The following is a 12,767-nucleotide window of genomic DNA, read 5'->3' as shown; positions in this document are numbered from 1 at the left end:
TGTGCAGCAGTTGTTCCCAGCTTGTGTGCAAAAAAATACTCCCTCCGTTCCAAAATATATGTCATTTTGATTTTTTTTCATGTAACTTGAGATGAAAAAATAATATATTTTTACATATTATTTATCAAAATTTATTTTTCTGAATAAAAATATAGATCTTAAATTTTTATTCAGAAAAAGAAATTGAAAAATAATATGTAGAAGTATATTATTTTTACATCTCAAATTATGTAAAAAAAATCAAAATCACATGTATTTTGATACGGATACGGAGAGAGTATTAAGCTGAAAAAAAATTTGCCCACACATTATTGGAAACCTGGCTCCGTCCATGCTTTGAGCGTCTCTTTTACTTTCTTGACCTGTCTATACACGTGGGAGAAGGGGGCAGCACCGCAGCATTATCTCATCACCAAAGACTTCACTTGGATAAAAATATAAAATACTAATTCACTGTTTGGTACACATTTTAATGCTTCGATAAACAACTCAGATGGGTTTTCGATTCTCACGACTCTATTGAATTTCTTGCCTAATAAGCTCCAGAAACAGCAAGTATTACAAGAAACCAAACTGCAAGTGTCACCAGTCGCTTACTTTGGAAGAGTTACAAAGGGATCCTAGACTTTGGGCAGAGAAAGGTTGCTATAAAGCGGTTGAAATCAGGGTCCAAAGGAATCAAGGAGTTCTACTTTCCCTGTTCCAACACAGAATTTTAGTTTATTTCAGTGGCTATTGCGATGAATGTGAGGAGATGATCCTAGTTTATGATCTTATGTTTCGTGGAAACCTTGCAGATCATCTACATAAAAGATCTAGATCCTTTTTCATGGGCGCAACGCATCAAGATCTGCATTGGGGCAGCACGAAGTGTTGGGAACAAAGTTATACATAGAGAGGTCAAGACAAGACTAACACCATTCTGCTGGATGACATAGAGAGTGTGAGAGCCGCCCGGTGGAAATGAGGCCTTGCCTTGATCAAAAGGGTCACGGGGTTCGAACTTCATGGGCCTTGTCTTGATCAAAAGGGTTACGAGGTGACCTGCTCCCGGACGCACACCTGAGTTGAAGAGACGGTGGGAAGATTTCATCAAAGGACATCGGCCCCCAAACCGTGCGTATCGCAGGAGTTCCCACCCACCAGATTTTGTCGCTCGGTTAGTCATGTAGTCATGTAATATGTCTAGCTTAATTACATATTAATTTGGAAGTGTAATCATAATTGCTTAATTTGGGAGAAAATTCAGTGTTATAATTGTAGGGTCACATATTGTTGAATTTTGACCCCGCGTTTTGCCTGTACCAAAAGGTTTTCATTTAGGATGTTATGTTCTCATTGACTTAATCATCACATCTCCTTTTCTCTTCTTCTTTCTGATTTTGGTTCTTGTATTGTGATTAATCAGACCAGCTTCGTGATTATCGTGCTTAATTTATTGTAATTCAAATGGAATGTAGGCGTTTTCGACTTAGAGTCATGCAGTCAGCAACAAACAACTTTGATGAGAAACTAGTGATTGGAAAAGGCGGCTTTGGGAAGGTTTACAAAGGACTCAGATACTTTGGCAACAGAAAAGTTGCTATAAAGCGGTTGAAATCAGGGTCCAATCAAGGAATCAAGGAGTTTCGCACAGAGATTGAGATACTTTCCCAGTTCCAAAACTGCAACATAGTGCCTTTCATTGGCTATTGCGATGAATGTGAGGAGATGATCCTAGTCTATGAACTTATGTCTCATGGAAGCCTTGCTGATCATCTGCATAAAAGATCTAGAAAAGGTGATACCTCGTTACGTCCTCTATCATGGATGCAGCGGATCAAGATTTGCATTGGGGCAGCACATGGACTAGACTACCTTCACAGTGGTACAAGCATTGGGAACAGAGTTATACATAGAGATGTCAAGAGTAACAACATTCTACTGGATGACACTTTGGGAGCTAAAATTTCAGACTTTGGACTGTCGAAAATAGGTCCAGCAAATCAGACGTCAACATATGTAAGCGCTCATGTCAAAGGCACACATGGTTATCTAGATCCATACTATGTTTCGACTCACACATTATCTACAAAATCTGATGTCTACGCATTTGGTGTTGTGTTATTTGAGGTCTTGTGTGGAAGACCAGTAGTGGATACGAGTCTAGATGAAGAGCAAATGAATCTAGCTAATTGGGCACAACACTGCTTCAAAGAGGGGATCCTGGACAAGCTAGCTGATCACAGAATCAAGGGGAACATATCCTTTAATTCCTTAAAAGCATACGTGGACGTTGCTATCATGTGTTTGAATTTCCAGCCGAAGCTCCGTCCTACTATGGCTGATGTTCTGGCGGGTCTTGAATTAGCTTTGACATTGCAAAAAAAAAGTGCATATTATCCTTTAGTCGATATATTGCCTATTGATCATACCAAAGACGTAGATTATTTGATACATGAGGGGAACGATGCTAACCACAGGGTAGAATATGAATATTCAGAAAGGACTATATTGTCTAATGGTTGCCATCGCAAAAAGCCGTCTTCTGTTGGGATGACATTCGGGAAAAGGATAATTGGCCTTCTTTCAGTCAGAGCTCGGGCGTTCTCAGGTAAAAATAAATTCCTCTTTTAGTTCTATGGAATTTATATATGTAATAGAAGATGGCTTGTGCATATATATTGGTATTATGTCGTAGATATACCTCCTTAAACCAGCACATCATTGGTGAAAACTATGATCTACCTGGAACAATGGAAGACTAGAAACATATTTCCCAAGTCAGATGTAACAGCCTTTAAAACAAGGCTTGAGTATATGAATTTCGATAAGCATTTACAATAAAATATTGATTTGATGTGACCTCTTTCAGACAATACAAATTCAAGAGTTTATTTGATTTCCCTCTTCCAGGCAATAGAAAGAGTCCCATCATTAAAGTTCTGCAACCATCAAAGTTAAAGAATTTCTCATTTGATGAGCTTCGTGTAGCTACTAGGAATTTTCATCCTGACAGTATGATTGGTAATGGTGATTATGGTGAAGTTTTTAAGGGCTGGGTTGATGAGAACACATTTGCTGCTGTAAAACAGGGTACTGGCCTTGTCATTGCAGTAAAGAAATTACATTCCACTAGTTTCCGGCGGTGGTTGGTAAGCAACTAAGCATTAATCTTTTCTAAAATTTAAATTGTTTTTCCGCTAAGATTTATTTTATTTTAATATCTGAGGATTACTCAGTTTAAAAAATAAGTTTTTGTTCAAAATTAGAGTAAGCTAGCTGACTAACTCTTTGCCACCTCTTTGACTGCAGGCAGAAATCAACTCTCTGGGGAATCTCTGTCATCCTAATGTTGTGAGATTGCTCGGGTACAGCTTTAAAGAGGATGATCAACTTCTAGTATATGAATTCATGCCTCAGGGCAACTTGCAAAAGCATTTGAACAGTGAGTTTCCCAATCTTTTTCTAGACCTATAGTCCTGTAAATTATTGCCTACCTGAGGACAATCACGTACATGTCAAAGTTTAAGGTATACTGTGAACCAGGGTTTTTACATATAAGCCATCATTGTATTATTTTATGTACACTTGTCACATAAACCCCCCAAACAAAATAATATACATTGTTATCTGAAAGGTTGGCATTTGTGCACTTCGAACCTATTTATAACATTCTCATGAAAAGTGCCCTTCTTCACTGACTATTTCTGAATTCGAGGAATGGTATTTTCAGAAGCAAAAATACATATAAAGTTCAAAATGTAGGAATCTCAAACTTCAGGGTTTAAATCCCACATTTTCTGTTCTCTTTTTGGATTCATGTAGCTAAAAGTGAATATTTTATGGCCAAAATGTTAATAAGCCATAAATATATGGTATGTCATAAGGTAGGGTAGCGCAATTATTCATATATGGTATGAAACCTAATGAAAGCAAACATACCCGGTGCTCGGTGCCTAGTAGGGTCTGAGGAGATTAAGATTGATGAAACCCTTACCTCGATTTGTTTCTGCAGAGACCCGATTTGATATAACAAAAGCAGTAGCGCTGAAAGTAGTCAAAGAAATACTGTAATAGTAACACTAAGAGTAAAAAAGTAACATAGGGAAAGGACGGACAACCATAGGCTCTAAAGGAGCATATGTTATGCATAAAGTTATTATTGTCTTAATCCCTAGAAGCTAGGCGATTCCAACAACATAAACGTTGTATTCGTTTATATAACAGATGTGTTTAAAACACTAAGCATATTGATTAAAACACGTGGCAAATTAAACAAACATTGCTAAAATGAATTGTTTTGATAATTAATTAGTAGCCTAGTAAAGCAATGTATACATGAAGAATCAGGATTGATGTTTAGTGAGCGTAATGATGAGAATACCCAAGCAACAGCATTGATAACAATCCTTCTCACGCATAAATCTGCCCAACTACAGTTTAGATTAATTATCTGCTTTTAGGTAGGTTCATTTTCGAGGTGTTAATAACGCCTCTCTTTTTTCTGTGGATATATATGATACTGATGTTAACTTTTTCGGATGTAATTTGAAACAACCATGACTTCTTATGTATATTTAATTGACATTGGATTTGGAACAGACGAAGAAAGAGGACGGGGATCAATGGATTGGCCAATGCGCTGCAACATCATAAATGGTATAGCTAGAGGAATCCTCTATTTTCATAAGAGCTCTAGACCGAGAGTCATCAATAGAAATCTGAACCCCGGAAATATTCTACTTGACTCTGAGATGAATCCAAAAATTTCAGACTTCGGATTAGCCAGGGTTTTTGGGGAAAGTGAATGTATATTAAGCACAAGTCGTGTCTATGGATATCCGTAATTATTTCAATTAAACTTCTTTAATATTTTCTCCCACCAATGGTTATAAATTTTTGTTAACAATTTTCATGGGTTTGCTGCAGGGCCTACATGTCTCCAGAGTATGTAAACGGGATAGTGTCAGAAAAATCTGATGTCTACAGCTTCGGTGTAATAGTGCTAGAGATAATATGTGGAATGAAAACGAAAGATTTTTATGGCCACAACCTTTTCATTCTCAGTTATGTAAGCACCCAGTTTTAGTTTGGAGTTCATGGAATGTGTAAATTTTTCTTTTTTATATAATACAAGTCACGGTTATATTATCTGATTATAGGTGTGGCGTGTCCATCGAGAAGGAAAACATTTTGAAGCATTGGCTGAGATAGGCATGGGATCATATGATCAATCTCAACTGATTCGAGCAATTAAGATTGGGCTATTGTGTGTGCAACCACGTCCAGAAGACAGGCCGACCATGTCCATGGTGGTTTTGATGCTCACTAGTGATATTGAACTGCCTCAGCCAAAGGATCCCAGTCTTGACCTATACGAGAACAATTTTAACATGAACTTAGACCTAGATAACATTTCTCAGAATTCTTTGTCAACAAGTAGTGTACTCGCTCCTAGGTAGCATGCAAATTTCACCATGTTTGTGCATCTCTGGTGCTCAGACCTGCCCAGATATCTAAAAATGATGGAAATTCGATCAATTCTTTATAATTTTTATTTTTGGATATCCTTATATTTATGTTTTAATTTTTTTATACATCGTGATGTAAAGACCACAAATATTTTACTGGATGATATAATCTGCAAGCTCAAATTTCGGATTTTGGATTATCTAAAACAAGTCCAGTAAATCAGGCAACTACATTTGTCAGCAATCATGTCAAAGGTACCTTTGGTTATTTTGATCTATATTATTTTTTAACTCATAGACTGACGTGGAGATCTGACGTGTATTCCTTTGGTGTGCTGCAGCTTGAGGTTTTTTGTGGAAGGCCAGCAGTGGACAGGCACTAGTACAAAATGGGATTAGCTGGATGGGCGCAACACTGCTACAAAGAAGGAATATCGGTCAGATAATTGATCCCAGAATAAAGGAGCAAATAGCAATATGTCTCTGTTAACTCTGAAAGTGCCCTAGGGTTTTGACAAGACAATTTTTGAATATCTGTTTGGCAAGATCAAATTATTCAATATAATCAATGTATAGCTAATATTCAAATTGATGTGGTATTACAGAATCTGTGATGGTCAGAAACTACAAAGTGACATATCTACTTGATTATTTAAACAGGGGATTCCTACTTTCAACCGCTATCTTGGAAACTTCGCATGAGGATTGCTCTTGATGCAGCAAAGGGACTTGCATATCTTCACAGTCCAGAAGCAAATGTGATTCATCGTGATTATAAAACGGCCAATATATTGATTGATTCAGTAGGTGGAACAATTCAGTCGTTCACATTTATTCTGAGTTAGTTTTCCCATTAAAATTTTATTTTTGATATTGATTGGCAGAATTGCAATGCGAAGCTCTCTGGGTTCGGATTGGCAAAAAAAGGACCAGAACATGATAGGACTCACGTTTCCACAGAGATGAATGGAACAGTGTGTTGCATAGCTCCAGAATATGTGGCTACAGGTTATTTTTCCATATAATCTTATGGGGTTCCACATAATGCATATAGGGTCAGGGTCCCGGTCATACGTATGTTAACAGCATATATTCAGTAAAAAAAAGCACTGAACGGCTTAATCCTAAATCTACAGTATCATTCAGCGTCAATATTGAAACCCCTTTATGGTTTAAGGCTAACAACTGTATCATGTTTTTACCAATCTCATTGTATGCCTTTATTAATCCCAAAAGATTTGTTGTGATGAAGGTCGTATAACAATGAAAAGTGATGTCTACGGCTTTGGAGTTGTTCTGAGAGAAATTTTAACAGGACAAAGTGTATTTGAGTTGCTCTGTGCAAGGGAAGAGGGTCTTGTTTCTTGGGCTAAGTCTTGTCCTACCAGAGAACCGACGATTTGGATGTCATGGATGCAGATATCCGAGGCCAGTATACGATCACAGCAGCACTACGAGCTTCTTCCCTCGCGCTGAAATGCCTCTCTGTGGATCCCAAATAAAGACCTGATGCAAACCAGGTGGTGAAGGAACTTGAGCAGCTTCAAGATTTGTAAAACTTATGAAATATACAGAGTGAAGACCTCTAGAGTCTAGACTCTGACGTCTCTGAAAGCATTCTGCTGCATGGGCTTTAAATAACTTTAATAGGGAAGAAAATAACAGAGGAGATACTCTGTTCTTGTTAATGTAGTGTCTACCATTTGGAAACTTTTTTTTGTTTTTTTTTTTGTTTGACAGTGCAGGCATATACCCGGATGTCCCGGAACAACAAAGGATAAATCCAGGCTATCCAATCGTGCTCATTTGGAACCTTTTTATGCTACTCCATATTTTAGCAACGCAAAGAATATTGCTGAATTTACACGTAGGACAGCCGTGTTAATTGACTGACGCGGCATTTCAAATTTCTGAGAAACTTCTGCGTTGTGATTTTGCACCAACCCATCCTACATGATGCCCTGGGGTCACCGCTGGATCTTCTCTAATGTGCTTCACTCAATAAAAATTCAGATTTCTGTGCCGACACAAACTAACAAATCATAAATTGACTTGAAATTAAAGTTTTTAAACCGAAAAACGTCTATTCATGTAATAAAATTTTAAGTTAGTCTAAAGTTAGAATTAAATCACAAACCGATTTAAAGTCAAATTTTAGTTTAAGATATTTTTTTCGCTGGATAAAATTTTTAAAAAAAATTGTACAAAAATTACTCCTAAATAATCAATTCTTAATAACTCGTTTTTCATTATTATATTTTTAATGAGACTTTCTAGTATGTCCCTGAGGGCACACAATAATTAATGAATAAACACTAAATTTTTATGAGTTTGGTAGATTAAATTTAATTGGTGGAATTGGTGTAAATGCAAGAGAGTTATCCATATTTATGATTAGATTACCAATAAAAATGCACCAAGCCCATTAAACTTTGTTTCATTGTGTGCCCATGTGTACACGGTAAAAATACCGATTTTTAATAACTCATAAATCAAGATTATGACACACATTTTAAGTTCAATGCTTCTTACTTAAAATAAAATAAGTAAAATAGAAGTTAGAAATTAGTTAAGATTTATAAGTAATTAAAATGTTTAAGAAAAAAAAGTAGAAGTCATGGAACAAAAGCAGGAATGCTGGTTTTTGATAAGTGCTTTTCGACTTTTTACGCTACAAATAAGTGCTTATAACTTAAAACTCCAGATTCTGGCTTTTAAGTCCGCCCCAAACACCCCCTACGTCAATTCACGATAAGTCACGATCTTGATTCTTGACCTCTGCCAAAAGGGCTCTGATTCACGAAGTTCCATAGATGACGGGAGTGGTAGGTAAGCTATAAACCTTTTGAGAACTTTCTAAATTTATAAATTTGAGGTAATCTTTAATGTTGTGAGAATTGCGATTGCTAGGGTTCAGCTGCAAAGAAAGTGAACAATTTCCCGTATATGAATTCTTGCCTCAGTACAGCTTGGACAAGTACTTGCATTGTGAGTTTCTCCATCTTATTAAAGTATACAGTGGATAATGCTTTTAACATGTATGGCCATCAACGTCCTACTCCCGAGTTATAAACAGAAAGTAAAGCAAGCGAAGAGAAAGTAAATTTATATAACTTTCACTCTTATTTATGCTCTCGAGTTTTTTAAAGAGACAAAAATAAGTGAAAATGGATGCAATTATGATATAATTTCACTCCAAACCTTTTTCTCCAAAATTGAGATAAAAATGAAAGTTCTCTTGTAAAAAACTTGGGAAAAAAACATATGGCTCATCTAGTTGGAACTTGGATCACTAGTGAACAAGTCTAGTAAAAGTTTACATGGCATAGAAGTATAGCTTAATTACATAGTGTGTATTGAACTTCATTCTGCTTAATTTCGGAGAAAATAAAGTGTTATAATTGTATATTGTTGAATGTTGACCCTGTGTTTTGCTTGTACCAACAGGTTTTCATCTAGGATGTTATGTTCCCATTGACTTAATCATCGCATCTCCTTTTCTCTTCTTCTTTTTCATTTTGGTTCTTGTATTGTGCTTAATTTATTGTAATTCAAATGGGGTTCCCAATCTCATGAATATAGTGCTTTATTATAAGCTCCAGAAGCGTCAATACCAGAAGAAACTAAACTCAAGGAAACGCAAAAGACCAAATTCCAGCACATAATAAAACCAATCACTTGCCGATGTCTGTACCAGAAAAATGTAGGCGTTTTCGACTTAGAGTCATGCAGTCGGCAACAAACAACTTTGATGAGAAACTAGTGATTGGAAAAGGCGGATTTGGGAAGGTTTACAAAGGACTCAGATACTTTGGCAACAGACAAGTTGCAATAAAGCGGTTGAAATCAGGGTCCAATCAAGGAATTAAGGAGTTCCGCACAGAGATTGAGGTGCTTTCCCAGTTCCAAAACAGCAACATAGTGTCTTTCATTGGCTATTGTGATGAATGTGAGGAGATGATCCTGGTCTATGATCTTATGTCTCATGGAAGCCTTGCTGATCATCTGCATAAAAGATCGAGAAAAGGTGATACCTCTTTACGTCCTCTATCATGGATGCAGCGGATCAAGATTTGCATTGGGGCAGCACATGGACTAGACTACCTTCACAGTGGTACAAGCATTGGGAACAGAATTATACATAGAGATGTCAAGACTAACAACATTCTACTGGATGATACTTTGGGAGCTAAAATTTCAGACTTTGGACTGTCGAAAATAGGTCCAGCAAATCAGACGTCAACACATGTAAGCGCTCATGTCAAAGGCACACGTGGTTATCTAGATCCATACTATGTATCGACTCACACATTATCCACAAAATCTGATGTCTACGCATTTGGTGTAGTGTTATTTGAGGTCTTGTGTGGAAGACCAGTAGTGGATACGAGTCTAGATGAAGAGCAAATGAATCTAGCTAATTGGGCACAACACTGCTTCAAAGAGGGGATCCTGGACAAGCTAGCTGATCACAGAATCAAGGGGAACATATCCTTCAATTCCTTAAAAGCATACGTGGACGTTGCTATCATGTGTTTGAATTTCCAGCCTAAGCTCCGTCCTACTATGGCTGATGTTCTGGCGGGTCTTGAATTAGCTTTGACATTGCAAAAAAAAAGTGCATATTATCCTTTAGTCGATATATTGCCTATTGATCATACCAAAGACGTAGATTATTTGATACATGAGGGGAACGATGCTAACCACAGTGTAGAATATGAATATTCAGAAAGGACTATATTGTCTAATAGTTGCCATCGCAAAAAGCAGTCTTCTGTTGGGATGACATTCAGAAAGAGGATAATTGGCCTTCTTTCAGTTAGAGCCCGGGCGTTCTCAGGTAAACATCAATTCCTCTTTTATTTCTATGTGCCAATAAATTACCTGGATGAAGCAATATCAGTGATTTGTTTCAACTAACCTGTGAAGCCATCTTAACTGTGGAATTTATATATGTAATAGAGGACGGCTTCTGCATATTTGTTGGTATTATGTCATAGATATACCTCCTTAAACCAGCACATCATTGGTGAAAACTGAAAACTATGATCTACTTGGAACAATGGAAGACTAGAAAGTAGAAACCTATTTCCCAAGTCAGATGTAACAGCCTTCAAAACAAGGCTTGAGTATATGAATTTCGATAAGCATTTTCTATAAAATATTGACAATACAAATTCAAGAGTTTATTTGATTTCCCTCTTTCAGGCAATACAATGAGACCCATCATTAAAGTTCTGAAGCCATCAAAGTTGAAGAGTTTCTCATTTGACGAGCTTCGTGTAGCTACTAGGAATTTTCATCCTGACAGTAAAATTGGTAATGGTGCTTATGTAGTTTTCAAAGGCTGGGTTGATGAGAACACATTTGCTGCTGGAGAATGGGGTACTGGCCTGGCCATTGCAGTAAAGAGATTACATCTCACCGATTCCCAAGATTGCCGGCAGTGGTTGGTAAGCATTAAGCTTTTCTGAAATTTAAAGTATTTTTCCGCAAAAATTACTTTAAATCTGTTATCTTAGGATTTGTCAGTTTATTAACTTAGTTTTTGTTCAAAATTAGAGTAAGCTAGCTGACTAACATTTTTGCCACATCTTTGACCACAGGCAGAAATTAACTCTCTGGGGAATCTCTGTCATCCTAATGTTGTGAGATTGCTCGGGTACAGCTATAAAGAAGATGATCAACTTCTAGTATATGACTTCATGCCTCAGAGCAACTTGAAAAATCATTTGAACAGTGAGTTTCCCAATCTTTTTCTAGACCTCTAGTCCTGTAAATATTTTCCTACCTGTTAAAAATCATGTACTTGTCGAAGTTTAAAGTATACTATGAACCAGGGATGTTAACATATAAGCCATCTTGTATTATTTTATGTACACTTGTCACATAAACTCCCCAGACGAAAAAATATACATTGTTATCTGAAAGGTTTGCATTTGTACACTTTGAAGCTTTTTATAACATTTTCATGAAAAGTGCCTTTCTTCGCTGACTACTTCGGAATCAAACAAACATTTTTAAATTGAATTGATATAAATAACTAATTAGTAACTTATTAAAACAATGTATACATCAAGAATCAGGATTGATGTGTAGTGAGAGTAATGATGAGAATGCCCAAGCAACAGCGTCGATAATAATCTTTCTCACGCATAATATCTGCCCAACTACAGTTTTGATTATCTTCTTTAAGGTAGTTATATTTTCGAGGTGTTAATAATGCCTCCCTTTTTTCCGTGGATATATATGATACTGATATTAGCCATTTCGGATGTAATTTGTTACAACCATGATCTCTTATGTATATTTGACTTGGAACAGACAAAGAATCAATGGATTGGCCAATGCGCTGCAACATCATAAATGGTATAGCTAGAGGAATCCTCTATTTTCATAAAAGCTCTAGACCGAGAATCATCCATAGAAATCTGAACTCCAGCAATATTCTGCTTGACTCTGAGATGACTCCAAAAATTTCAGACTTCAGATTAGCCAAGGTTTTTGGGGAAAGTGAATGTATATCAAGCGCAAGTGTCTATGGAAATTTGTAATAATTTCAGCCAAACTTTTTAAGTATCTGCTCCCAACTAATGGTTATAAATTTTAGTTAACAATCTTCATGGGTTTCTGCAGGGTCTACATGTCTCCAGAGTATTTACTTAACGGGATAGTCTCAGAAAAATATGATGTTTACAGCTTCGGTGTAATAGTGCTAGAGATAATATGTGGAATGAAAACGTTAGATTTTTTCGACAACAACCTTGGGTTTCTCGGTAATGTAAGTGCCCAGTTTTAGTTTGGAGTTCATAGAATGTGTAAATTTTTCTTTTTTATATAATATAACTCAGAGTTATAGTATCTAATTATAGGCATGGCGTGTCCATCAAACCATAAAATTTATGGTACTATTAATGTTTGAAGAAGCCATGGGATCATATGATCAATCTCAACTGATTCGAGCAATTCAAATTGGGCTATTGTGTGTGCAACCACGTCCAGAAGACAGGCCGACCATGTCCACGGTGGTTTTGATGCTCACTAGTGATATTGAACTGCCTCAGCCAAAGGATCCCAGTTTATACCAATATGAAAACAATTTTTACATGAATAACTTAGATCTAGATAACATTTCTCAGAATTCTTTTTCAACGAGTAGTGTACTCACTCCTAGGTAGCATGCAAATTTGACTTGGCTTGCTGGGAGAAAGTTCGCTTCTTGTGTGTTGTTGACCTCCATAAGCTGAAGGTGTCAGTCAACCACAGCTTGATATTTATGAAACGAATCGTGTATCTTGTTCATTTTTCTGAACA

At 36.7% G+C, this 12,767-nt stretch overlaps 3 protein-coding genes across 16 annotated transcripts; all 3 read left to right on the top strand.

Moving 5' to 3' along the window:
- The first annotated feature begins 443 nt into the window (after positions 1-443).
- LOC108201816 (G-type lectin S-receptor-like serine/threonine-protein kinase SRK) lies at positions 444-5,549 on the top strand. 6 transcript variants are annotated; one of them, XM_064084291.1, is made up of 7 exons: positions 444-1,176; positions 1,461-2,593; positions 2,896-3,134; positions 3,295-3,427; positions 4,585-4,825; positions 4,912-5,053; positions 5,145-5,549. In XM_064084291.1, coding segments are annotated over exons 1-7 (2,190 nt in total). In that variant the 5' UTR covers positions 444-1,174; the 3' UTR covers positions 5,445-5,549. The 6 variants fall into 6 exon arrangements, 4 of the variants coding, with proteins under 4 accessions (XP_063940361.1, XP_063940362.1, XP_017225609.1 ...); XM_064084292.1 differs by having other exon boundaries at positions 446-1,159; XM_017370120.2 differs by lacking the exon at positions 444-1,176 and having other exon boundaries at positions 1,274-2,593; positions 4,912-5,048; positions 5,145-5,324.
- Positions 5,550-5,568: 19 nt separating this feature from the next.
- Positions 5,569-7,278, top strand: LOC108201821 (probable serine/threonine-protein kinase PBL9). Of its 2 annotated transcripts, none has more exons than XM_017370128.2 (5): positions 5,569-5,708; positions 5,795-5,890; positions 6,114-6,256; positions 6,338-6,461; positions 6,706-7,278. In XM_017370128.2, exons 2-5 carry the CDS (start codon positions 5,857-5,859, stop codon positions 6,927-6,929), a joined length of 525 nt encoding a protein of 174 aa, XP_017225617.1. In that variant the 5' UTR covers positions 5,569-5,708; positions 5,795-5,856; the 3' UTR covers positions 6,930-7,278. The 2 variants fall into 2 exon arrangements, with proteins under 2 accessions (XP_017225617.1, XP_017225618.1); XM_017370129.2 differs by having other exon boundaries at positions 5,795-6,023.
- An 892-nt stretch (positions 7,279-8,170) lies between these two features.
- LOC108201815 (G-type lectin S-receptor-like serine/threonine-protein kinase At2g19130) lies at positions 8,171-12,755 on the top strand. 8 transcript variants are annotated; one of them, XM_064084289.1, is made up of 8 exons: positions 8,171-8,282; positions 8,364-8,441; positions 9,056-10,293; positions 10,662-10,906; positions 11,060-11,192; positions 11,778-12,003; positions 12,090-12,234; positions 12,326-12,755. In XM_064084289.1, exons 3-8 carry the CDS (start codon positions 9,138-9,140, stop codon positions 12,629-12,631), a joined length of 2,211 nt encoding a protein of 736 aa, XP_063940359.1. In that variant the 5' UTR covers positions 8,171-8,282; positions 8,364-8,441; positions 9,056-9,137; the 3' UTR covers positions 12,632-12,755. The 8 variants fall into 8 exon arrangements, with proteins under 8 accessions (XP_063940359.1, XP_017225606.2, XP_063940356.1 ...); XM_017370117.2 differs by having other exon boundaries at positions 9,050-10,293; XM_064084286.1 differs by having other exon boundaries at positions 9,036-10,293.
- The last annotated feature ends 12 nt before the right edge of the window (positions 12,756-12,767 follow it).

The sequence above is a fragment of the Daucus carota genome, chromosome 9 (assembly GCF_001625215.2).
Source record: "Daucus carota subsp. sativus chromosome 9, DH1 v3.0, whole genome shotgun sequence".
Lineage (NCBI taxonomy): Eukaryota > Viridiplantae > Streptophyta > Magnoliopsida > Apiales > Apiaceae > Daucus > Daucus carota.
The sequence above is the reverse complement of the archived record's forward strand: the minus strand, read 5'-3'. Positions and strand labels throughout refer to the sequence as shown.